The 27348-nt window shown below is 37.3% G+C and overlaps 1 protein-coding gene across 1 annotated transcript in view; it reads right to left on the bottom strand.

The window, feature by feature from the left end:
* Positions 1 to 2609: 2609 nt before the first annotated feature.
* WRN (WRN RecQ like helicase) overlaps positions 2610 to 27348 on the bottom strand; it is a 69612-nt gene continuing 44873 nt past the window's right edge. The window contains exons 21-33 of the mRNA XM_014054708.2: positions 26137 to 26238; positions 25777 to 25869; positions 24145 to 24292; positions 21278 to 21448; positions 21107 to 21195; positions 20513 to 20585; positions 19210 to 19286; positions 18715 to 18799; positions 17804 to 17916; positions 16464 to 16578; positions 15643 to 15777; positions 4735 to 4875; positions 2610 to 3272 (exon numbers count right to left, since the gene is read on the bottom strand). Of these exons, the coding sequence (XP_013910183.2) occupies positions 3153 to 3272; positions 4735 to 4875; positions 15643 to 15777; positions 16464 to 16578; positions 17804 to 17916; positions 18715 to 18799; positions 19210 to 19286; positions 20513 to 20585; positions 21107 to 21195; positions 21278 to 21448; positions 24145 to 24292; positions 25777 to 25869; positions 26137 to 26238 (1462 nt within the window). The 3' untranslated portion in view covers positions 2610 to 3152. The remainder of the gene's footprint in view (positions 3273 to 4734; positions 4876 to 15642; positions 15778 to 16463; positions 16579 to 17803; positions 17917 to 18714; positions 18800 to 19209; positions 19287 to 20512; positions 20586 to 21106; positions 21196 to 21277; positions 21449 to 24144; positions 24293 to 25776; positions 25870 to 26136; positions 26239 to 27348) is intronic.

The raw sequence follows: 27348 nt of genomic DNA, 5'->3' as shown, positions 1-27348 counted from the left end.
ACTAAAATGCTACTGTACAAAATACAGTATTTGGCTTGGCTATGGCTACTTCCAGTCTGCTTCCTGTTGATCCTATTCCCTTCCATGAATAGTCTACTACACCATACTACTCTCTGCTAAATGCAGAGCGGCTTTTATCTAAATAAACTCCAAAGCTATGTAAATTTTGGAAAAAGTGACTAGAACTGACTGACTGAAGTTTCCAATAGCCTTGCATGTTTAGAAAAAAAAAACACAGCAAAATGAGGTGTGATAGTGCAGTGGTTAGAATGCAGTACTGTAGGCTACTTCTGCTGACTGCTGGCTGCCAGCAGTTGGCAGTTCAAGTCCCACCATCTCAAAGTTGACTCAGCCTTCCATCCTCCAGATGTCAGTAAAATGATGAGCCAGATTGTTGGGGAAAATAGCTGACACTGTAACCACCTGGAGAGGGCTGTAAGACACTGTGAAGCAGTATATAAGTTTAAGCGCTATTGCTAAAATCAAACTTCTCTGAACCTAAGTTACATCGTTCAAAAGCTGCCTTGTAATCAAATATATTAATCATGGACTGGTAAGGGCTTGAAGGCTATTGGGTAGCATCCATTCATTTTAGAAAGTCCATCATAATATTCAATGGGATAACTTTGTAGAGAAGTTTCCTTACAAGACACCCCACGTATGTATCTTGACTCCATCCCACTTTACTATAACTCATTTTCCTCATGGATATTATGGTTAGTCAGAGACTAAGAATTCCCTAATTTTCTAGGTCTGTGATGGCGAACCTATGGCACACGTGCCAGAGGTAGCACGCAGTACCCTCTCTGATGACATGCAGTGTCCTCTCTGATGGCACGCGAGCTGTCACTCCAGTTCAGATCTGCTGCGCATGTGCGCGCACATCACACCAGCCAGCTGGTGTTTGGGTCTCTGCTGTGCATGGAGAAGGGAGCGGAGCATGTGCAGGGTGGGTTGCATGCAGGGGGGTCGTGTGTGCATACATGGGGGGCACATTCAGGGGGCGCACAAATTCCATTTTGGGGGTTCAGGTGCATGCACACGCTTTGGAACTCTGACCAAAAAAGGTTAGCCATCGCTGTTCTAGGTTTTAAGGCAAGTTCTATACATTTGTTTTCAGACAGAAAAATTAACTATAAATAATTGTAATAATTTATCCATTAGCCATGTACAGAACAGACAGGCTAAATTTTAATAAGGGAGTCGAAGAAGGATGAAGATGAATTGTCAAGCTTGATTTTTTAAAAAATATATATACATCAATGTCATTATATGAATAGTGAGGCATCTGGGTATCATTCATTTAAATACAAATAATAGTAGTCAGTCACCACCCCAGAGTTTCAATTGTCTATGACCTCAGGAAGCCAATTTAGAAACTGTTTGCTCAATCCTAGCGTTGCTCCTCAGGGGAATGCAATAGTTATTGTTCTTTGTGTCCCACAATTAATCAATTAGTTTCATTTACGTAATCCAGGAAGATTTCCAAATGTCTCCTTAAATCTACTCTGTAAGTTCAATCATAGATCTTAGCATTTAAAAATCGCTTTCTTTAAATGTCTTCCATAATCTGTTAAACCTCCAATACTTATGAAGTAGACAGATATAGAACAGTAGATAGCACAGCAGCCCTCAAGGTGTTATTTATTTCCATTTTCCCTTACGTCATATCAGTACTTCCCAAGGTTATAGTTTAGTATATACTCCATTCACCAGTAGGTGGAACCTTCAGCTTAATTTTCAACATTGCACAAAATCTAACATGTTTCAGTTTTTTGTAAACAGTCAATATTCAGACTAATAATTCCAGCATTTTAAAATGACTTACCAAAATATTGACAATAAAGTTTAAAAATCCAAATTTTCCATATTTTAAAGATTTTGCACTTTCCCTTTTTTTCGGCTCTATAATTTTTCTCTCTGTAACTATTCTCCGCTTTGATAAGCATTTCAAAGTGTCTCTTTTCCAGAGTTTATTTTCTTTGGGGTTAGGTTCTAGGTAAAAGTAGAATTAAAAAAAAAAAAAAGAAGTTCCAATCACTGTTCATCTACACCACTCCAGTACATTATTTCTTTCTTTGGTTGCCCCAGTTTCACGGCAGCTATAATGGCTGCATCTCCTTTTTGTCGTTGGATGGGAGGGAATCCCTGGGTCCAGCTGGAGAGCTGCTGCTCTCTGCAACCTGCAAGGTGCCCCTCCTTTCTTCATTACCTCTACAGGTGATTTAGCCCCTTGGGAAGCCCTCCATTGGGAAAGGATTCATCCAATCTCAACGTGATGTCACACCAGAAGTCAAAGCTTGAATTTTTTAAGGAGTCTATCATTTAAGGCTAGGAATTTAAAACACATCTATTTACTTCACCCAAGCAGGTGGCAACAAAAGATCTAGCCTCAAAAAAGCTAAGCAATCAAACTGGATGATTGCTCTCATCTCTCGGATGAGAGACCACCATGAAATCCCAGGGTACAATAGTAGATGTGGATGTCAAAACAATAATCACAGAAAGAAACAATGGCAAATTATGCAATTTGTTAAAAAAACTACATGTCCATCCAGTCTTCCAGAGCTAATCTTCTCTTTTGAACACAAACACTGAACTGAATCACGTTTAATGATAAACAAGTTTTATTTTTTGTAGGAAAGTGCCAAAAGTAATTGCAAGAGAAGAAAAAAAGTTAATAATAAAAAAAATTAAATAGCATTGCACATGGTATCCTGCTTTTTAATATTATTTTTCACTGGAATGTCTTCCTTAAAAATAATGTATTACAAATAAAAACATAGTTCTCTTAAATGTAAATACAGTATTTGAAGAGGAACCATATATTACATGTATTTTTGAGAAATCAGTTGCTTCTGAATACAGGTTCAGATATCCTCAATAGGTGATTAAATCTGAGAAGGAACAATTTACATCAATACATAACATACATTGTGAAGAATATTCCGTGCAATGTGCACTCTGATTTAAACTATTACTCTTTTTCTTCTTTCTTTGCCTGGGCTCACTTTCAGAGTTTGATAAATCCCACTAATTTTTCAAGAAGAGATGTTAATGGAAAACTCACTTGAGTGAGACACAACAAAGTAGAAGAATGTCATCTTCATGAAGTTCTTATGTATAAATATATTGTTGTGTTATTTCCAGTTTCAACTGAAGAGTCCTTTACTCCCTCCTCTGGATTTTTTAGATACTTTAACAGGAGGAATTATTTCTTTTGATGTTCCAAACCACTCTGGTAATTTCCTCTTCGAAGGCTGACTTAACAGCTAGGGAAAAAAACATTAATTTATTCTTTCATTAATTATGTAATTGTTATTCAGACAAGATACACATCAAAAGACAATCTTCACAAGTAGTGGCATCTTTACAATACTTTATTCCACTTTTTAACCTGTTGGATGGATTTATGAGTTTGATATGTATATGTGTGTTTGTGTGTATGTATGACAGTCTTTCTCGTATGTACAGGTGAAACTCAAAAAAATAGAATATTGTGCAAAAGTTCATTTATTTTAGTAATGCAACATAAAAGGTGGAACTAATATATGAGATGAGACTCATTACATGCAAAGCAAGATAGTTCAAGCCGTGATTTGTCATAATTGTGATGATTATGGCATACAGCTCATGAAAACCCCAAATCCACCATCTCAGAAAATTAGAATATTACATGCAATCAATAAAACAAGGATTGTACATAGAACAATATCAGACCTCTGAAAAGTATAAGCATGCATATGTACTCAGTACTTGGTTTGGGCCCCTTTTGCAGCAATTACTGCCTCAACGCGGCGTGGCATGGAAGCTATCAGCCTGTGACACTGCTGAGGTATTATGGAAGACCAGGATGCTTCAATAGCAGTCTTCAGCTCTTCTGCATTGTTCAGTCTCATGTCTCTCATCTTTCTCTTGGCAGTGCCTCATAGATTCTCTATGGGGTTCAGGTCAGGCGAGTTTGCTGGCCAATCAAGCACAGTAATCTCACAGTCATTGAACCAGGTTTTGGTGCTTTTGGCAGTGTGGACAGCTGGAAAATGAAGTCAGCATCCCCATAAAGCTCGTCTGCGGAAGGAAGCATGAAGTGCTCCAAAATCTCCTAGTAGACGGCTGCGTTGACTGACCCTGGTCTTAATGAAGCATAGTGGTCCAAAGTCCTGTTGCTCCTTGGTCCAAAGTCCTCCTTTCTGATGAGAGAGAGCAACTTTTGCCAAAAGCACCAAAAATTGGTTCACTGACTGTGGGATTACTGTGCTTGATTGGCCTCTCCATTCTTCCTCCATACTCTGAGTCCTTGGTTTCCAAATGAGTTTCCAATAGCTTTGCATGTTTAGATGCAAGGGGGGTTTCATGAGCTGTACGCCATAATCATCACAATTATGACAAATCACGGCTTGAACTATCTTGCTTTGCATGTAATGAATCTCATCTCATATATTAGTTACACCTTTTAATTGCATTACTGAAATAAATGCACTTTTACACAATATTCTAATTTTTTGAGTTTCACCTGTAAGTGCTTTCCAAGATAATCCCCCCTCCAGTAGCTTAGAAAGCAAAAAGAAGCCAAAAAGATAGCTTCTTGTGATAAGAACTTACATGTTATTTGATATTAAATGATCACAGAAACTAAAAAAGGTACTAGAACCTAGCTGTAAAATCAAATAAAATATATTCAAGATATCATTAAGTTTGCCTAAGACTGTTTTGGATGACATGAATAACAATTACCTCTGACTGGGAATCAGTAAACAGATCTTCCTCAACATCAGCTGAATTCTGATTCCATGAAGCCAATTTGATAGCACTCTGATGAGTGCTCTGGACATCCTGTTTAGAATTAAGGACTTGCTCTTCCTTGTTACATTGTATCTTTGGAAAAAAGAAGAACCAGTTATAATGTTCTACTAATCTGCTGGATACAAAAGACTGACAAAATAGACTCTAATTACAGTTAAAAAGCTTAGTGTAATCCTCACATACCAAGGCAGATAAAAACACAGTATGTTTTTTAAGGAGGCTGAAATGTTCAGTAAGTACTGCAAATTGGTTGGAGTGTAAAGGGGAAAGTTATATATTTTTCTAAGCAGTTTTTATTCTTTGTTTTGTTCTTTTCCTCTTTTTAATATTTATAAGCAACAATAAATAATATCTATCAATTCCAGCTCAAGATAAAAATCCTTATATTACATAATTCAATGCATTTTGCAATAATCTATTAATGCCAATGCCAATGCGTTAATGTTTGTCCATACAAAATGGATAGGAAACACTTTTCATTTATTTCAACTTTCATAATGTGACATATTGAGTATTTAAGTAAAGATTCTTATGCAAAAGAAAAAGTTTAATTATTTTCTATTGTCCCGATAATAGTTAAAGAACCAATGGATTAAACCTACAAAAAAAGAGAATTACTAGATATCAAGAGGATTATGTTATGCGTCATGTTAAGTGTTGAATTCCCCCCCCCCGCCCCCATAAGTCTTCACCAGAGGCTAGAAAGTCATCTTCCAGCTCTATCTCATAGCTCCGCCTTCACCTCACAGCTTGTGGAAAGGTTTGTTGCTCGGCCTGTGCCAAGATGGATTGTGATGTTATTGCCAAAATGGCCACCCAGAGAAGTGATGAGTATGCTCTCTCTCTCCCTTTCTCTCTCTCTCTTGCCCGCACACGCACATACACACAAATCAGGTGAATATATTCCTTTCTGAAACTATGGGCTGGATGATCTGGGTGGCAAGTCATATCTGGCCAATGGACTGTAGGTTTGCCAACCCTGACGCCAATGGATCCTGCACTGAGCAGGAGATTGGACTAGATTAATGTATTTTCTCACTATAAAATTTTATGATTCTAAGTTTGTATTCTACATTACAATCTTAGCTTCGGTATTAATGTGAATGTTTCCAACATTACCATTAAAACAAATTCATTGATGGATGATCTGCAATATTTTTAGTATTAGTTTGTTTGGTATAATCAATGGATGATATACTTGATAATTACCCAGGATAAAGAATCTGTATATGAAGCATTCTGCTTTATATTTCAACAGGACTCAAAAATGGATCCTGAATAAATGGCTTCACTCCCAAAATATTAAAGTAAATTACACTAACAGATCAAGTTAAAGTTAGTTGTTATTAACATTAATATACATAACAGTGCATCAACTGGAAGAAAAGATCTGAAAACTAAAATTGCAGTTACTTTTATTTCTATATTCATATCTTGCACTTGTTTTAAATTGGACAATAACACATGCATCTTTTCATACAATATGATTAAAAGTCATATAATCACAAAAGTGATAATCATATATCACTAAGCAATAAATAAAGCAGAAGGAGACTCAGTATTTTTTGCTGTAACTAAAGGCCAGAAATTAAGCAGTTCAACAAAAGAATATTTATTTATAACAGCTTCATATGAATTGTAATCTGTGCACTCAGATTGGGTTTGAACTGGCTCAGAATCTTGTTTCAAAATTGAGAGAGATGACAGACATATATTGTAATGGACAGACATATATTGTAATAACAAAACAACCCACACTTCTCACTCAAGACACAAATGACAAAGCTTAAATTATTCTGCTTCACACATATTAGATGATGTCTGGCATAGGTTCTATTACTGGGAAAAGTTGAAGGAAAGAAAGGGAATGGCCAGCAACGAAGTAAATTGGACTAAGTTACAATGACAGTAGGTGCAATGTTGAAACTCCTGAAAACCAGGTTAGGGACAGATCACTATGGAGAAAATCTATCTGTGGTTGTTAGGGGTCAAAAAAAACCAAACCACTTGATGGCAGATTATCAATAAGTGCAAAACATACCCTTTTATCTAAAAAGTTGGTAGTCAAAGGCAATAAGGAATTCTATGTAGGCAGTAAATGGTCTCATTTGGTTTCTGGGTTGACAATGGAAAGGAACTTTCCTTTCTCTGCCAACATACTTGTCTCACACAGGCTTTATGTACATGTTTGAATAAGCAGACTAAGTGTAAAAATTGTTTCTTTCCTAATATTTCATTTTCCTTATGTAGCTAAAACACAGTCACTTTTTCAATACTATACCCAACTGCTAACTCAGCATTTTTCTTGCTGAGAAAGCAGAAGGCAAAGTTAGAGTTCCTTCTCCTACCAATAGGTGATACTGTTGTTCTGAAATCATGTTTTACAATTCATCCAAAGAATTCAAAATGTTTTATCCATATGTCATCATCATTGTCAACATAATCTCATTTTGATCCTTTATGGATAGCCTGATGATATTTTGGCTGTTGATTTTAACAAATATCAATATATTAAAAAATAAAAAGTTTAGGATGCATTCTAGCTCCATCAGTTCTATGCATCATGGATGCCTTAAACTTGCTCTATGGAATAAGTAATAAGATCTATGAAGTATAAGAAACTAGAGGTCTGACAAGGTTTGTGTAAACTGGTAAATGTTTTGTAATCTTGGGAAGTGATGTTCTGAGTTCTTTCAGAACAGGCTATATACTCCTGTTCATGTATGTGCTCATGTATATGTGTGGGAGAGAATGCAGATCGTCATGATAATAGCCACTTAGCTCATCTTTCTTTTGCATCAGCTTAATGCATTAGCTTTATACTAATCACTATACATAATATAGTAATTTTCCAGTACATGCATGGTGTTATGCTTAACTTAATATGCAATGCCATATTAATTGTGCTTTCATAATTACTTGTTCACTTCCAGAATCAGTATACAATGCTGTTTTTTATTCTTAAAGCCCTTACCAACTTTGCACATCCTTCTCCCATAAGCTCCCCATAATATTAATATTAAATATTATTTAATATTAAGGTTTTAGGCAGAAGAAAGTGGCCCTTCATATGTTAATAAGATTATTGAGGTCATAGTAACTAATAGAGATCTTCTCAGTGATGGTACCAAATTTGTAACCTAACAATCCCAATACTGCTTTCTTGCCAGATCAAATCCACTAGGTTTTCCCAAGTTTTGAATGATTAGTTTTTAAGATACCTGATGCTCATTTTAAACTCCCCTTTTTTAGCTAGGAAGTCTATGAACATCACCAGTTTTATTATTGTATGCCTTTTAATTAATATGTAGTTGCAAAAGTTAGACACATTTATTAAGCTGTCTCAAAAATGAATGTGACATAGAAAGATACTAATTCCAATATAAAAATCAGGGCACAAGGATATGAAAGGGCACCTGGGGACCCAGGTGGATAAGGAGATATTTCTGGCTCTATATACATTTTTGACTTATGCACAAAGAGATATAAATAAAAATATAGATAAAAAGATTACTAATTTATTGAACATACTGACATCCACTTATGAATATTTTACAATGAAAAATGGATTGTTTATATAAAAAATTTTTTTTTTAAATGAATACTTTACAGTGCACAAAGACCAAAGCAGCTCTGGTTCTTTCCTTTTGGTCTTCCACTAGCAACTGAGCAATATTAGGTAAATAAGGTAAAGGTAAAGGTTCCCCTTCCCGACTCTAGGAGGCGGTGCTCATCTCTGTTTCAAAGCCGAAGAGCCAGCACTGTCTGAAGACTTTTCCATGGTCATGTGGCTGGTATGATTAAATTCCAAAGGCGCACAGAACGCTGTTACCTTCCCACCAATGGTGGTCCCTATTTTTTTACTCACATTTTTACATGCTTTCAAACTGCTAGGTTGGCGAATCTGGGACAAGTAACAGGAGCTCACTCCGTTACGCAGTGCTAGAGATTCAAACCGCCGATCTTTCTGATCAACAAGCTCAGCGTCTTAGCCCCTAAACCACCGCATCCCCATTATGTAAATAGTACTGCATAAATAACACATCTGAATTTCAACTGATTACCGTATTTTTCGGAGTATAAGACCCACCGGAGTATAAGACGCACCCAGGTTTTGAAGAGGCACTTTTTTAAAAAGTAGGTAGGTAGAGGGATAGAGAGGGAGGGAAAGAGACAGAAATACGGTAGGTAGGTAGGTAGGTAGGTAGAAGGAAGGCGGGAGGGAGGGAGGGAGGGAGAGAGAGAGAGAGAAATACAGTAGGCAGGTAGGAAGAGAGTGTGTAGATAGGTAGGTAGGTAGAGGGATAGAGAGAGAAAAATAGAGAGATAGAGAGAAATACAGTAGATAGGTTGGTAGGTAGATAAAGGGATAAAGAGAGAGAGAGAGAGAGAGAGAGAGAGAGAGAGAGAGAGAGAGAGAGAAAGAGAAATACAGTAGGTAGGTAGGTAGGTAGGTAGAGAGTGTGTAGATAGGTAGATAGGTAGGTAAGTAGAAGGAGAGAGAGAGAGAAATAGAGAGAGATAGAGAGAAATACAGGAGAAAGGTAGAGAGAGAGAGAGAGAGAGAGTAGGTAGGTTGGTAGGCAATGTTCCCTCTAATTTTTTTTCAGTGTGAGCAGAAAAGTATAGTGTTTGAGCGGCACATTTTCATGCCTGAGCACCTGAATTTTTTTCACAGATGTCACCTAAGACAACAATGAAATCAGTATTATTTGAAACTCAAAGTTATGTTTATTCAAGGTACCCACTTAATTAAAAGTGCTATATAATATCAGTATCACTTAACACCGCTCCTGCTTAGCAACCAAAATGTTGGCTCAGGAACTCTGGCATTGAAGTGCACAAGTCTTAAAGCTGTCAGGTTACAAGATCCTTGCATCTCTAACACTTTAGAAAAAGAAACCAGAGGTGTTCAAACTTGACAGCTTTAAGACTTGTGTGCTCTATTGTCTTTTGCTCCACTTTTTCATTCTCTATTTTTAGTTGTTGCTCTAAGCTTAAAGTAGAACCCAAAGAAGAAGCAATTGTGATTTCACATGATGCAGTTCCCGTGTTAGTGGGTAACCTCAAGCTTCATTCCTTCCAATTCTCTGCTATGACTTTGCTCTTTGTGGGATAGCTCTTCCTTCAGCTGGGCAAATTTGCAGGTCAACATTTTTTTTTTGTAATAAATCATGGAGCATATTAATACCAATCTCTCTGTAACATAATTTCCTCCTGTTACCTTCCTAAGGAATTCCATACTGTAGCAGTGTTTCAGAAACCCATTGCCTTATGTTACAGTTAAAACAGTCCTGTCTGAAGTCGGAGTATTAATCAGGAATCCTTGTATTCAACCAAATAACATCTAATTGATGATTTCCTGTATTTTCTTTGAAACCAGCCAACAACAATGTACAAATATGATCAAGTAAGGCTGCTTTTAGAAAATAGTTTGAATTGCTAAAGATCTGCAGGTTAGGGTACAAATTCCACAAAACAAGAACAACCTCCTAAAGCCATTAATAATAAACACCAGCATCTCTTACAAAGTTGGAATGATGGGTCTAAGCATCAAGTAGAAACGTGTCAACCCTAAAAGTCCCAATATAGATCAAACAAAGGATGGCATCTTAAGATAATACTCTCAACTCCTCCAGATTTTATACATTATTCCTAGAGGACCATCATCCATCTTGGATGGGGATAAATATTTGATATGGGCTGTAAGAGAATGTAAGACACTATGCTTAGATTGCCACATTCAACTTTAAATGGACAACTTCAGTTCAATTTACATGAAACAGTCACTTCAACAAGCCACTCTGCTGGAACATGAACAAGCTTAAGTACTACTGGCATTTCATTGTATAGAGTTATGTTCAGTTTTTCCTTTCAATCAAGGCTGGATGACTTTCTCTGCAATTCCTTGCACTCAACTACTCTTCTGGCATTTTGGAAATTATAATAATAATGATACGAGACATAAGGGAAGCTCTTGTCATTTTTTTAGGAATATTCTGCAATAAGACCTTAGACAGCCCAAAATATAAACAGATATTAGTCTGTACTTTCTATAGCTATCTAACTTTACTTACATAACCTGAAATGGATACTGGGCTTTTTTCCATAAATAATTTATTTTTTAAATGGAAAGGTCATCTTTCAGGCATGAAGATTACAATAATGGAAGCAATGAGTATTGCTCATTGCAATAACTAGAATAACTGCTGCCATCTCCTCCTCCTCCAACAGCACCACCACATTTGCTGCCCAGCGCTGCGGCTGAGGTGAAGCTGCCAAAGCTCCCGCTGGCGCCCCTGCCTGTGACAGTGGCGGCTCCCCCTCTGCTCGGAGCACCTGAGCTGGGCACCGCGTTACCCCTGCCCCCTCCTCTTCCGCCGTGCTTTTGAGGAGCCATCGGGCCTTTTTTTCCTGCTCCCACCCCTCCGCCGCCTTCCTACTGGCTCCCGTGGCCTCAAGACTCCTCAAAAGCACGGCAGGGGCACCAGCGGGAGCTTTGGCGGCTTCACCTCAGCCGCAACGCCAGGCAGCAAATCCGGCGGTGATGTTAGAGGAGGAGGAGGCAGCAGCAGTTAGTCCGGTGGTGGCGCAGGCTTTGGAGCTTCACAACTACCGTCAGTCGCCCCGTGCTCATCAAAACAAGTCCAGGGCCAGTTGGCCAGTTCTAGCTTCCTGCAAAGGACCTCCTCCCCAGTTTCCAGAGCCTGTGGCAGTAGAAATCACTGCGCAGGAGTTGAAAAGTCCTGCGCGGTGTTTTCTTGCCATGTGTGCGGCCGCGCAGCCGCACACCTTAGAGGGAACAGTGTTGGTAGGTAGAGGGATAGAGAGAGAAAAATAGAGAGAGAAATATAGTAGATAGGTAGGGGGGAGAGAGAGAATAGGTAGGTATATAAGTAGATAGAGGGAGAGAGAGAGAGAGAAAAATACAGTAGGTAAGTAGGGAGAGAGAGAGAGTAGATAGGTAGGTAGTTGGTAGGTAGATAGATAAAGGAATATATATATAGAGAGAGAGAAATAGTGAGAGAGAGATATAAATACAGTAGATAGGTAAGGAGAGAGAGAGAGAGAGTAGGTAGGTAGGTAGATGTTTCCAGGTGTATTTATCCATGTGCTGGAGAAGGAAATCGCTGACAACCTGTAGCACCTAAAACTCATCAACTACTTTAAACAGCTTTCCGAAAGGGGAAAAAAAAGATCTTGCTCTGCAAACCTCCCCAAAATGGCCCGTTTTTCGTGAAAACGGGTCAGTTTTTGTTCAAATAAAAGGCATGAAAAGCCATGGGGGGGGGGCTGCAAAGTGCTCCTGGGGGGTGGACCCCCCCCCAAAAGAGCAAAAAACAACCCATTTTTTGCAAAAACGGGCCTTTTTTGTCAAACATAATGCATGCATTGCCTTATGGAGGCTTATAGAGTGCTGCTTATTAGCAAAAATTAAGTGTTACTAGTTTATGAATGGGGAAAAAAACTTACTGTTTTTACTCTACTATGCTAATCACATGAAGTGGCTTTTTAATACATCTTTGTAACTTTGCCAATTATTTTCTTCACATAGAGATAACTGCATATTATGTTTGCTGACTTTCTCTCAGACAACAGACACAAGAGTGCACATTATAATCAATAGTCATTTGATACAGGGCATCAAATTACCAAGTCTTAATTGTATTATTGCTCCTTGCTAATTAGTCCTTGGGTATTTTAAAATTTGTTGGCTATCTAATTTCACATGCTCTTGGGAGCAGCAAACTGAGATGCAAACCTAGCATTAATGGAAGCAGTTTGTTACAGTTGCTTTTTTATTTTTCTTTAAAAAGTGTGTCAAAAAGTGTGGATATTTTTAATTTAAAAATCCCCAGCAATGCTGAGATACAATACGTCTCTCTCTGGGCAAATTTTGGCCAGCTACTCTGGAAAAGAGCAATTTTTTTTTACTTAATTAAGCTGACAATAATATTACCAGAAGGACTTATGTAACTTAGCTTCAATAAAATCACTACATAACCAATTCTGATTGATTACATAGCAGTATGAGGCCATTATATTAGCTACCCAATAGCAAATACAATATATGCAACTATAGAAAACATCAAGAGGGAAGGTAGAAATTAAATGAAATAATAAACTGGGAAAAAGTACATCAAACTATTTAAAAGACTGGTTAACTTTATCCCCCATTCAAAAATAATATAGACAAAACATCGCATAGCTTTAATAAATGAATATTTCACAACATTTGGGGAATGTGACACTAACCAGTCAAAGCAATGGTTATTTTAAAAACTCCTGTCAAATACATGGTGGCATCTTTCTTTACTCTTTAGTTCATAAAATATCTCTGTGGACCCTGAAGGTTTTTTCTTTCTTTCTAATTTGGGGTATGGTAAAACGAAGCTGTTAGTTTCGAAGACTAACTGCTTAGCTATGAAAAGTTTTATTAAATGGTGTACTTCAAGGCTACTACTGTGAATGTGAAGTAAGGCTCAATGCTCTTAATAGCTCTATGGCAGTATATCACTGCAGCTAGTAAACATGTTTTCTCCCCATACATAAAAATAATAATTTCTGCCCATGACAGAATTCTGCCCTAAGGTTCTGACCTAACAATACAAAGATGCAAAAATGCAGTACAGCCAATTATGTTTTGAGGAATGCTATGTAGTTTTGATATAGGAGTTCTTATCTAAGCCAGGTAAATATGAGAGATTAAATATTTAAATACCTTGTCAAGATCTCTCAAACTACAGGTGTCCCTTGACTTACAACCATCCGTTCATCTAGTGACTGTTCAAAATTACAACAGCACTGAAAAAAGTGACTTTACATTCAGTTTTGAACTTTTTTTTTTTTTTTAAATTCAGTTTTGAACTTATGACAGTCATAGTATCCACATAGTCCTATGATTAAAAATTGGATGCTTGGCAACTAACATGTATTTAAAACAGTTGCAGAGTCCTGGGATCATATGATCACCATCTGCGACCTTCCCAGTTGGCTTCCAACAAGCAATGGTGGAAGTCAGATTTGCTTAATGACCATGTGATTCACTTAACAACTGCAATGGAAGTTCTGGTCGTAATTGTGGTTGTTTGTTGAGGGACTGCCTGTATTATACATTGTTATTATTATTCACAACTCATTCACTTGTGCTTCAGTACTCTATCCTTATATTGAAATAAGAGTTTACTCCAGAAAAAGAAAAAAAAAAGGAGACAGAATTAAAAACAAAAGGAAGTAGTCCCATCCATGACTCCTCCCTCATATGTTGCCTCCTACAGAACACAGCCATTAGCAGAAAAGGGTCTTCTTCCATAGCTTATAAGCAGAACTTCATTTAGATCAGTGTGTCTCAACCTTCCTAATGCTGCAACCCTTTAATATAGTTCCTCATGTTGTGGTGACGCCGAACCATAAAATTGTTTTATGTTTTCTGCATTTTTTCAAAAATATGTGTTTTCCGATGGTTTTAGGTGACCCCTATGAAAGAGTTGTTCGACCCCCAAAGGGGTCCCGACCCACAGGTTGAGAACCACTGTTTTAAAGTGATGTTGACATCACTGGACCTTTGTCACCTAGTCAGCTGGAGGGCCCTGCCTGCTCCCCTAAGGCCTCCCTGCATCCCTCTGCCATGCTCAGGGCACCCACGGGGCCTGGAAGCTAGCTGGAACTGGGATGGGCACGCGCTGGCCAAAGGTGGCTCAAATGGCGCTTGCAGACTCTTCAGGAGGGAAGGGCCGCCTGTTGGTCGGATTCCTTCCTCCCACCGCCCTCGGATTCCCGAGACTTAGCTTCTTCTTCTCTGGAAGGGAGAGACTAGCTGGCTCCCCGGACTAGTCTCCAGCCTCTCTGCGGCGTTCTGCAGTCGCTGAGGATTGGCTGTATCTCCATTAGGGCTGCCTGGGCTCTCCGCTCTTCCTGCTGCTTTCACAAGCGAGGCTTCGAAGAACTCCGCTCTCCTCACGAGCCGCACGTCCTCCTCTTCTCTGCCTCGCTCCGGAGTGATTCAAAATGGCGGCGGGTGCACGCGCAGCCGCCTCCCGCTCTTTTTTGCCTCACAGCCCGAAAAGCTCGAGAAGGTTTCAACTGTCGCCGCTGTTGCCGGGCAGAGTTGAGAGCCGAGTTGGCCAGCAGCTAAGAAGCCTGCAGGCTCCCAGAACGTCAGCTGGGGGGTTTAAAACCCCTGGGCTCAGGTGGGGATGGTCTCCCACCGCCCCTGCCACTCGCCAGCAGCCGCTGGGCGAGGGATCACAGACCCCTGGAGCGCTTGTGACCAGCTGCTGCAGAGGAAGCCTGGGTGCCCTCTTAAAGCGACACAAACCTCCAGGAATCAAACCTGACAGTTCTTGTAATAGACAGACAATTCTGTAATTAAGAAGTCAAACGTGGTCCAATGTGGGAAACTTTCCAGCCTATCTGACCTTAGACTGGAGCACTCCCAAAACAGTCCCAACAGGCGGATTGAGTTTTTAAACTGAGCATGAAGAGGCAAAGGGAGGCGTGGTCAACAGAAAAACATCACTCAGTCCAAGGGCAGTTAGGCTGTGTTAACCCACTATTGGACTCTCCGAGCAGTGCACTGGAGAAATATGTGTTTTCCTATGGTTTTAGGCGACCCCTATGAAAGAGTTGTTCGACCCCCAAAGGGGTCCCGACCCACAGGTTGAGAACCACTGATTTAGCTCATCATTCTGCCTTGAAACAGCAAAATAAGCCCAATTCAAAGTAAGTTTCAGTACAGTTCATCAAGAGCCAGTGGTCAGTTGTTTATTCCTTTAAATTATTTTGATAGACTGCAACCCAGTAAAGGCTTTGCATATATGGAGACGTTAAAAAGCTTACCATGGACCTACTCTTATCTTGAAACAATGAGTACGTTTTATGTTCTTCTGATTCTGTTGTGGGGTTATTCTGATTGTCCACCGGAAGGACTGTATCTGGCTGATCTCTCATTCCAGAATTCTTGAAGATGTCTGTCTGCAGAGTATCACAGAAACTGTTATTTTTAAAAAAATCTAAACATTGAAGAACATCACTGAACAAAGGAACACTAGGAAGGAAGGTGGGATACAGATAGTCCTCACTTAATGACCAGTCACTTAACAAATGTTGAAAGTTATGATGCCCCCCCCAAAAGCTACTGCTTACAACACATCTTTTAATGTTTCACTCCTGCATCAACCCCTCCTCCACAGTCATGTGACCATATTTTGGCCACTTGGTGATAGGCTTGCATTTTACACTGGTTGCAGAGAGATTTGCAATGTTTTTGCTGGTTTCTGGCAAAAAGCATCCATTCAGAAAAGTGGATTTGCTTAAGAACCATATGATTCATTTAACAGCCACAGTGAGTCTTTTTGCAACTGTTGTTAAAATGGTCATAAAACCCAGGCAGGTCACATAATGACTCACTTAACCACAATAAATATGACCAAAATTCCAGGCTCAATTGTGGTGGTTAAGTGAGGACTATCTGTATATAAAACATCCTTGTACTGGACAGCTAGTTCCATGTTATGTGTTTGGACTAAAACATCTGTATTTGATCTGGGCATAGACTATAATTACAAATATTCCAAGCAGAGGTATGTCAAACGTGACATTGGGTCCCCTCCTTAAAACTTAACAATTTAACTGTTTAATTGAATTTAATGATATCTGACCTGTAACTTATTTGTCTGGGAGAATTCCTTGATTATGTTTAGAAGAGGAGCCAACACAGTAGATTTTGCTGCAGAAATGCCATCAATTCTTTTCATAATTTCCACACTTGTAGGCCTGAAAAAATAGAACAGATATTCTATGATTTTATTATTTTAAGTTTGATATATGAAGGTAAAAAGGAAAAAAAAGACTTATAGATGCAGGAGGGAGAATATGAAAGTACTTGCTGAAGAATCTGAAAACAGAAATTAAAACTTAGATAAGCTAGCGAAGTTTACAATCAATTCCAAAGTTACATACATAACACTGTAATTATTTTAGGGAGAATTCAAGCATATGCAGATGTGAATATTGTGTGAACGGATCACAGCTGAGCAATGCCTAACCACAGTTTCAGTCTGAATAGTGTATTAACATTATGGAATGTTTCACTGCCAGAAGGAGAAAAGTGATCACTGGCTTCTGATCTGCTTGACCACCTTTTATTTTACCTATATTATTGCAAAATGAAATTTAAATTCATATTAAGGATAATTTTGATATTTTATTATTTATTTTATGGAATTTTAATGTGTTTTACTTTTCAGAACAAATCCCGAGCTGATAAATTTAATAAATGCAGTTGTGGTGTATAATTGGCATCAACTTATGTCAGTGTGAATCATTTGAATAGATTTAGAAGGATGATTTAAAAAAAAAAAACCCATTCTAATTATTTGAAATGTTATCAAAACAGGTGGATCTAAATTCTCATTAGTCAAGAGCAACTGCATGAGATAAACATGAAAAGTCTAAAATGTTTGGAAATCATTGTAATAATTCCTCAGTTAGAGACACAAAGTAAATTCTGTAGAGCTAAAGATGAAAATGAAAATACAAGCTGTCAATGCTTGTGGTATATAAACACATTTTCCCCCTTTCTGTTATATTGTGGGCAACTAGATTTTCTAATTTTTAGGGATAATTACTTAGTTCAGGAATTCTCAAACTGGGACAAGTCACTCTGAGGAGGTCAAGAAAAAGGAAGATAGCAATTATGTTAAGCAAATGAACGTTGTTGGGTGACAAGAAAAAAGCTAAAAAAATCAATCTTCCCTCAGTTTTGATGACTGTAAGTTTGAGTTACGACGAAAGCAAATGGGTTAATTTATTACTCAATCCTAACTCCAATGAAATTATTAATTTATTCATGGGGTGGAATGGGAAGTTGAATTCATAGAAATTCATTTAACATTTTAAAAGATGAGAATCCCTTGCCTTTCCCCAGCAAAATGATTCCTGCTGTTCTCCAACATGTATCAAATGATGTTCATTCACTCACTTCAATGAACATTCATACCTTATCAGAGTCATATGAAGCAGCACTTTATTTGTTGCAAGCACAGCTGGAGGGATATCCCTTTCACTGGCAAGTTTCTGCCTGGCTGCCAATAACTTGCCATACAGTACAGTCTAAAAGAAACAAAAAGATGTTTACAAATTATTGCATTGAAAGGCAACACTCTTTTAAAATATCAATAAACAAACTTGCTACTCCATTTAAAATATGTCTTTAAAACAAAGGATGCAAATATAAACAAGAACAAGAAGTAGGCTATCTATCAGGAGCATTATCTTTCATTTTAATTCAGAATGGAATGCCTCATCTAGGATGGCATTTTTAAATGTACGCTTTTGTGCCTCTGAATTAGACTTGCCTCCCGGCAACTGCCTAGGCAAGTCCCTGGAGTTTACTGGCAATATTTTCAAAAGTGGTTTATCCTTCTTCCTAGAATTTAGATGGAGTGACTGGCCCAAGGTCAACCAAATGGTTTCATGCTTCAAGTGGGACTAGAAGTCACAGTCTCAGTTTCTAGCCTGATGCCTTTAACCACTACGCCAAACTATCTTTCTTAGATGTTGAGTACATCATTCAGAATCATTAACATTACTCTCTTCCCTTCCAAACTATTACGTTTTACTCAGATGCCATTATGAGGGAGTCAAACAGATTAGCATGATGAAAGCAGTGTTGTACTATCAGCCTTATCCCTTTATATCTGTGCCATGATATTGCAACGATCTTCCAAAGCAGCAGAATTCATTATGTAATAATATTTTCCACATTTTGACAAAAGAAACATGATTCCCAGTGAAGTATGACTTAATTTTCACTTTAAACTAAATCAATCCATTTATTATGATTTCTATAATCATGAAAGAAACCTGGTTCTCATATGAATCTAATCATCAAACACTGGGTATACTAACCTGCAATTCCTTCTCCCTTTCAGATATATCAGTTACTGTATCACTCAGAGAGCTGCAAGGCAGTGATAACTGCACAGAGGCACTACTATTGAAAGAAAAACAAATAAGAGCAAATAAGCCAAATAAGGGCACATAAACGCTTGCATTTCCCTAGAAGGGGCCAATTAATGAAGGAATCAAAAGGTTGTGAAATGCTTATTGGATCAAGTATGAAAGACATGCTTATGGCACAACTGGAGGAATAGACACTGTTGTTAATCTTTCCACAAGGAATCTACATGTTTTGTTTCTCTGGGAAAATGACCACATTTTAAAGATATTCAGTGAAAAAGCCATTCCTAAACTTAAATTGGTGACAGTAGCATCAGTAAATACCATACAAACTTATTATAGAGTATTCCAACTTTTATCCACCCAACATATTCAACAAATATTAATATGAAGAGATACAAAAAACTATAGAAAAAGAAAAACTAATAGTATTTTCAGAAATACCTTTTATCTGAACATATACTTTGGCTGGACATCTTACTACTTTTTGAATAAGAAAACATTTCACGAAGAGAAGTGTTCTTCAGTAACATAAAGTTAAAAAAGAGAGAAAATGGAGATACATCTTATAATTTTTTTAGATACATTTAAATAAACATGTTTTAAAATATATATAACTTTACAAGTAATTTAATAGGATTAGGACAAATCACATTACCACAGTTTGCTTGGGTTTTGATAACAGGAAGCATTAACTTTGAAAAGTGGAAAATATAAAGATAATATTGAACTAATTATGATATGAAGCTAATTACTTTACAGTTGAGCAAAAATACCAATGCAGCCATGGTTGGCATCATCCAAGCCAAAATACAGAACAGCCTCTTGACTTCTTGGGTAAGAATGAAAGCCAGCATCATTTCAAAACTTAACCAGTTTAAATGTCTGATTTCTTATTTCTAAAATACTTATTTCAACATGTTACTGGTTTTTCTACCCCTTTTATTGAGGAACCAGAAATAAACATCAACTGGATTTTGTACAATTTTATCTTGTTTTCAGATGCCTGCTCTGTGAAATTTTCTCCTCCTCTCCAGAGATCCAGGAGGCCTTAATTCTTTTTGCGTCCTGGAAGGTCTTAAAATGCTGGTTCTTTCACCAAGCATTGTAATTAGGTGAGGTTGTAGGCCAAGACTGGGAACTGTTCGCTAGTCACTGTTTTCTGCATGTTGCTTTTAATTATTTCCTTTACATTCTTATTGTTGTTTGCTGTGAGCTACGCAGAGCTGTAATAAATGCTCACTGCTGATTTTATAAAGAAACGTTTTTCTCTAATGAATGTCACAAGTAATTTGTCATTTACTTTCTTTTGTCACAAATAATATTTCTTCTTTCAATAGTATCTTACAGAACTATGGTTCATTTTACCAGATAGCTTCAATTTTCACTCACAATTAACAAACTTGCTAGATTCCTCTGATCGTCTATATACCAGACACATTTCATCTCAAACCCACAAGAACAATGATTTTAACTGATTAATTTATGCTGCTAGATTTTTCCTCCAACTGGAGGAATGCGTGTAGCTATCAGGAACATAGTTCCAGTAAAGCTCTTTCAACCATTTCTAAATTCAGCAAATTTGTTTCCATATGGAACGTGTCTAACAATAATTCCTCTATTAATGAGAGGAATTATAGATAGATCTGTTATGTATAATCAATGCTATTCATGCTGCTACTGCCTCTGACGAAGAGATAATATCTCTAGGTTACCAGAAAAGATGTATCTTTGATATAACACAGACCTGTTCCCTGAGTGTTGACAGAGGTAACCCAGCACTGGAAACATGTCCCGCTTCTGCAGAGATTTGTTTATTACTGTAAAGGGGAAGATAAAGGAGTTTAGACACCCTGAAAGCAAAAACCAGTCCCACAGTAAACTTTCTTTGCAAAGCATTCTGATTCAAACAATTCTGAATGTGAAGCATAGTATCTCAAGCAACTTGGAAGGTGCAAAGCTCAAAACAAAAAGAGATGGTTACAATCAGACTAATTCTGCATAAACACAGGCAAGAGAGCTATGGGTTTAAATGTACTACTTTCACACAATATAAAGCTCAACATGTTAAAGAAGGTAGCAACTACTTACCTTAATGTGTAATGTTTTGTCTCAGTATTGACAAATAGAAACTAATTCTTAACTAGCAGCCTTGGAAAAACATTCAACTCTAAATATCCATAGATTTGAAAGCACAAAATATATTACTTTGGCTGGCAAAGGATTCTGAGAATTGTAGAATCCAGAAATTTTGACTAGTCTAGAAACAAAAAAAGGCTCCAGGACAGACTAACAGAATGGCTTGAAATACATGCACTTCAGAATCAGAAGATATAGTCACCTTGGAGTAGGTTTCTTTAAGTATAGTTCCTCATCAGATGGAAGTAAAAGGCTCTGCTCTTTTCTTGATTTACTGAGCCAATCTTTACCCTGAGAGCAAAACAAATTACTTAATACACTGATGCTCCATTGTCACTTAACTGAGCACTTTGTCTGATGACTACAAACCTACCTTCTCAGTAAGCATGCACATGAGTGCAAACTTGTTTTGACCAGAAACTTCTTTAAGAAAACCCTCAAGCATGAGACGTCGGCCCAATGCCTTCCATGAGTGCTCTGGCCAATCCTTCCCGCTTCCAAACAGAGCATAAGTCCGGAATTTGTCTGGGAGACGCTGAGACAACTGGTTTAAAACCAAAAAGGCTAGTAATACACTCAAGAATACAGTATTTAAAAGACACAATTCTCTATTTGCTTCTGTACAATTCTATATAAAGTCATCACTTAACAATGTAGCCTTTCCATTATCCCATCAAGAAATATACATCTTTCTAATATACAGAAAATGACTGCCTGTTCCAAGAGAACCAGTGTGATAAAAAGTAAACAAGCTGCATTAGATTCCTTTGAAAAAAAAGAGTTGCATAAGGGTTTATATATTTATATTGATTGTTCCTGGAAAGGAAGACCTTTTTTTCCAATATAGGCCACATTTAGGAATAAAATAGATTAAAATCAGTTCAAAATACATCACTGGAGGAAAGTTTTTGATCTAAGCTTTTTTTTTTGAAAAGATCATCTGAAATGAAAAAGTTTACATTTAACTATTAATGTGCTTAGAATAAGAAGGCAGATCAGATTTTAAGAAACTGGATCCTAAAAGCAAAGGGCATTGAAACATTTTTTGTGACACAACAATTCTATGTTTATATCTTCAGGAATCCTCAACTCTTCAGTTGGATCAGGGAATGGCTTTTGCTTTGTCTACTCAACAGTACCCAGGTAAAGAATGTTCTGCACCTCAAACTTTGGGCTAAACTGGGACAAAAATGTAGTCTACGCAACAGCATGTGCCTCTCTTCATTTTATTCCCTGGACTGATAATGACTTTGCTAAAGTATTGGGTCAGGAGAGTATGGTTATCTATCCAAATCTTATTACCAGAAGCACATTTTGTACTGCAGCATTTTTACTATAAAAATCCCTTTGGTAAATTTGTAGGCTACTACAAATGCCACATTATTCTTTCTCTCTTCCCCCCTTTCTGCCAATGTTAACTTATGTATTCAAGGCATTTGAAATCATGACGTAAAATTTCACTTTCAGAAAGTATGGTATCAGTTTAATTAGAAATTACCAGTATCTCTTAGTTACTGGGCAAAGTATGTTAATGCTCTTTTATGTTTTGTATGCATTGTATCCTATTGGTAACCTACTGGTGAAATGTTTAAAAGCAGTAGCGAGAGCTTGATATGTTTGATGATCATTTCTCCCAACAATCCTTTAAACCAACTCTCCAGATGCTCTAAGAGCAGATTTTTGATCAGGCTGTGCATAGGGAAGATGAAATATCCATATTCCTCTCTATCTTCATTAGAGGTTTCTGCTGGAACAAAGAACATTTAGTTGCTGGAGAGATGCCAAATGGGTATCACTTTCATGTAGTTATTATTTTCTCTGTTAATATGTTTCTCTTGGCCTTGTTTCATTATTTTTATTTTTGCTCTGGTTTGTTACTCAATTTGGGGTCTTAATAGAATGGGATGCATCATTTGACATGTCCACAAACACAAAGTGTTGGAAATTGGCAGCCTCAAAATGAAACAAACAAAAAAAATCTCACAACTGCAGGACCCATCTTTTGAAAGTTTTAAACCTTCCTTTGTCTTAATGGGGATAGTATAGGATTTCAGCTGAGGCAACTTTTTAATTTGAAAGTTCCCAGGAGAATTTGATCACCACTGAAGATGGATTCAAATTTCAAATAACAGGTGAAATCTGATCTCTCTGGTGACTCACTTGAAATCTGTTTAGGAACACACCTGTGCTTATTTTTACCCAAAGTCTACTAGGTTGAAAAAAGCTGATGATAAAACAATTTTTCACAAACCATGGGTGAATATGATGTAAACTATTTATATCTGGAAGTATGCTTCACAAAGGACATTTCTAACTATCTTAATATTATTATCAAACCATTAAATACTTGTTACACATAGAAATAAAAGCTACATAGAATAATATATTAGACTTTACATCTGAAATACTGTTAATTATAGTAAATATTCAGTAAACCATAAAATCAAAAGGAGCATAGTTTCCCGTTATAATAATTAAAACCATTTCTTAAACCATAACAGCAGAAGAAACTTTCTGACATATTCTAGTTAATACAGATCAACTGAAAATTAATTCTTTTCCTAAGGCATTTTTCAATTTCAGTTGAATGAAACGTGAATAGCTCTTAAAATAGCCAATTTCATGCATACTGAATGACCTACCTTAAATAACTAACAGAAGGAAGTATTGCCATAGCACTTTCTGACTATTCAAAGTTATTTTTATACATTTTTAGTACTGCATAATAGAAAGGGCTCTCAGTCATACACAGTATTTTTAGAAAAGAAAACTGGCAAGAAATTTTTGCACAGGGTTTTATTAGAAACCATGACCAGTGCCCGGGGGAGGAGGGGAGCCCAAATGTTCGATTATGGAATGCCAAGAGATGGCATTATTTAACTTAATCTGTCCTATGGTAGGGCAGATAAAAAGGTGAAAAATAAAACAAATTGTATTTATTAAAATTAAAACAACATTTAATCAAATATGAACGCTCTACAGAATGCACAAAGTTGTGAAAGAAAGTTTGTGAATATTTAGCAAATAAAGGAATGGGACACAATCTTATGTATAATCTTTAAGTCACATACTTTCTGCTATCCCAGTAAGTAGCACAGAGCTTGTTCTTTCATATGTAATGAATAATACTGAATTAATAAGAAGCAAAAAACCCTAGAATGCTTGCACTCCCAGACCCACCATTTGCCCCCATACCATGCAAACAGCATTACCAAATTTGCATCAATTTATCATACTTACAGATCCTCTGAGAAACAGTATTGGAACCCCCATGCCAAATCTCTCCTTTAAAGCACATATTGCAGACATCAGTTTATATGCTTGCTGACCAAAATCTTCAAAACTGTCTTGAAGGTCAATTACTGGAGCACAACGAATGTTCCTAGAACTGCACCAAAATGTATATATTGTTTATAACTGGTATTAAAAAAATGGGTGTTTGTGTGTATGTGTTATTTGTCTCTTTCTTATACAGGTATACAAAGTGAAATCATTAGCATTACAACCTTGCATAATCGGAAAAGCAACCTAGAAAATGCTTCTTTTCTAATCACTGCAGTTATCAAGACCAATGGGCAAATTAGTCTTCATCCTATTTATGCTTCTTGATGCAACAGCATTAGTAAAATACCTTCAAACTTATCTTTTTCAATATTCTCACAATACTATGACTCTCATTCATCATGTTTCTTGGACATTAGTATGTTTGTTTCAATTGCATTTCTTTATGTATCATTATCTTTCCCATATAAAGCTCTACAATTTTCAATATTCTCTCATTTTCCTTTCATCTTTAAGAATGTTATTATTTTATTTTCTATTTTTAAGTTCAAATATTAAACTTCATTCAATTTGCCATCAAACACAAACACACAGACACCATATACACAAACATTTAAATATCATCACTCTTAGATCACTGTTTGTAAAAAGCAGACATTTTTATAAGCAAACATACAGTATTTCACATTTATTACTAGTCTCCAAATAGTCCAATAACTTTTTCTTTATTCTCATCTCACTCCTACTCATACATTCATGTAATCTAATAAAAAAAAATCCTTCTGCCCATAATTGCATTGATGCAGAATGTTGCCCAATGGTTTCCAAACCGATCTCTGTTTGTCTCTCAAACAATAAAGCCTAAAGCATTCAGGGCTGTAAATAGTGAAACAACTGAAAATCAGTAATGCTCTTTCAATCCGGACAGGATATGGACTCCAGGATTTTGCACTGGTTGAATGTCCACCTACGTCATTCTATACCAATTAAAGCATCTAGGCACTTTTCAGAGATAACTTCAAACTGAACATTTGGCAATATTCTATTGTAATGCTATCAATGCCTGGATTGATGGTTGCCAGGCCTGGCTGTTTTAACTGCAATCTTGATGCAGCCTCACAAACTTTTATTATGTCTTCTGTATGGTCCACTGCACCTCAGCTATATTTTATTCAAATTAGAAAATCCAAGGACTTTAGCTTGAAAGAAATAGGGTAGGTGGCCCAATGTCAGATCAGATAACAATAATATGGGTTCAAAAACTTTCATGTCCCTAGATAATTCTAGTTCTGAGCTATGGTAACTGATATCACAGATTTATTGTGAGAATAAAATATAGAAAATCTATCTTTGGCACCTTAATTCTTTAAATTATAAATGTAAAATAATAATAGTGATACTAAAATAAAATTATATTCTGTGAATTAGCTTTTGGCAGTGAATGACTGAATGGCATACCATACACTGATATATTCTTCATTTTAAAAGTAATGATGGTTTAAGAATACTTCATTAGCAGAGAGCCATTATCCATTTATCTGCTGAGGGAAGGTGGTTCCAAACCTTAAATCTTTGGGGTGCAACATTTACCTCGATCTGCAATTATCGCAACATTTTTCTGTTCCCATGATGCCTGTCGATGCCTTTCGGAGTTGTTTGTCTTCAAAATGAGACAAGATGATTCTGCCCAAGAGAACGTTGGGAATTAAATAAAAGAACAAGAAGGTACATGTTAAATTCATTGAAGAAAACAATGAGCTGAAATCATCATCATTAATTAATTCACATAGGAGCTAATTATTTGTCCTTGAATCATCCTGAGACAGACATATTTTGTTCAAAGTATGGAACTGATGGCACAAGTGCAAAAATCCAGCAGAACCCTCTATGACTTAGCTTTACTAAAAGCTACTATTGTCACTTGCTAAAATATACAACATAAACACTTACCTCCGCCTACAGCTGTTTAAGCTTAGATATTTCTCAATCTTGGCCATCATCTTCAGTTTGTACAGGCGAAAGTTATCATTATGTATCTCACTGATTAGGTGTCTTAAAAAGGAAAAGAATAGAAAAAAAACTTAAATACTGATAATTCATCTGATTTTTTTTCTGCTGTCTCCCTTGTAAATATATAATAGGAAATATATAGGAATGTATGATGTTATATAACATCAATCATCAATTTGCTACCAGTATATACATAGCAAGAATATATCAATATCGTGGTGGCCATAGCATATGGAAGACTGTGACTTGGAAAATGAGAGGGATAAATAATAAAGAGAATGAATTAAGAAATGAAATGAAGGAAGGAAAGAAAAGCAGATTATGTTGTATATTTGTGAAACTAAGAAAAGGGTAGGGCAGTGATGTCGAACCTTTCTGTCCTCGCATGCCAAAATTGTGTGCGCGCATGCGATACCGTGCTCACGTGTGCCCCACATCCACAATGTAATGCGCCCTATGCATGCGTGTATGACACCCTCCCCCTGCGCATGCACACACGATCCCTCCTCCAGCTAGGGGGGAGTTTTCGCTCTCCCCAGGCTCCGGAGGCGAAGGCTTCAGGGAGAACCTCTGGAGCCTGGGGGAGGCCGTTTTCACCCTCCCAGAAACTCAAAGAAAGCCTCTGGAGCGGAAGGAGGAAAAACAGAACTTTTGGATGGAACGGAAGTTCGGAAACAGACTGTTTGGAAATGGACTGTCCCCCAGAGGCCCTCTAGAAGCTGGAAACAGTCCGTTTCCGAACTTCCGGTAAGCCAGGAAGTTCCATTTTTTGCCTTCCCCCAGCTCCAGAAGCTTTCCTAGAGCCCGGGGAGGGCAAAAACTCCCCCATCCCTCCGGAGAGGCCGAAAATCAGCTGGCTGGCACGCATACGTGCTGGAGGTGACATAGGGCAATGGCTTGCATGCCCACAGAGATGGCTCCGCATGCCACCTGTGGCACACATGCCATAGGTTCACCATCACAGGGGGTAGGGCATAGCATTGTATGATGGTTTTCAGATTTTGAGGAGTACAGTGGCTGAATAAAGGGAGTATAGAGAGTATGTATTTCCCTAATCCTTGAACCAGGTTAAGAATAAGCCCATATAATAAATAAAGGTGTTATCTTAAATATTATTCTGTTAAGTGTCATAAGTGGATGAATAAAACTTGT

This window comes from Thamnophis sirtalis, unplaced genomic scaffold, assembly GCF_051295495.1.
Source record: "Thamnophis sirtalis isolate CommonGarterSnake01/CBP01778 unplaced genomic scaffold, rThaSir2_p1.2 scaffold_5, whole genome shotgun sequence".
Classification (NCBI taxonomy): domain Eukaryota; kingdom Metazoa; phylum Chordata; class Lepidosauria; order Squamata; family Natricidae; genus Thamnophis; species Thamnophis sirtalis.
This window is presented reverse-complemented; position numbering and strand designations above follow the sequence as displayed.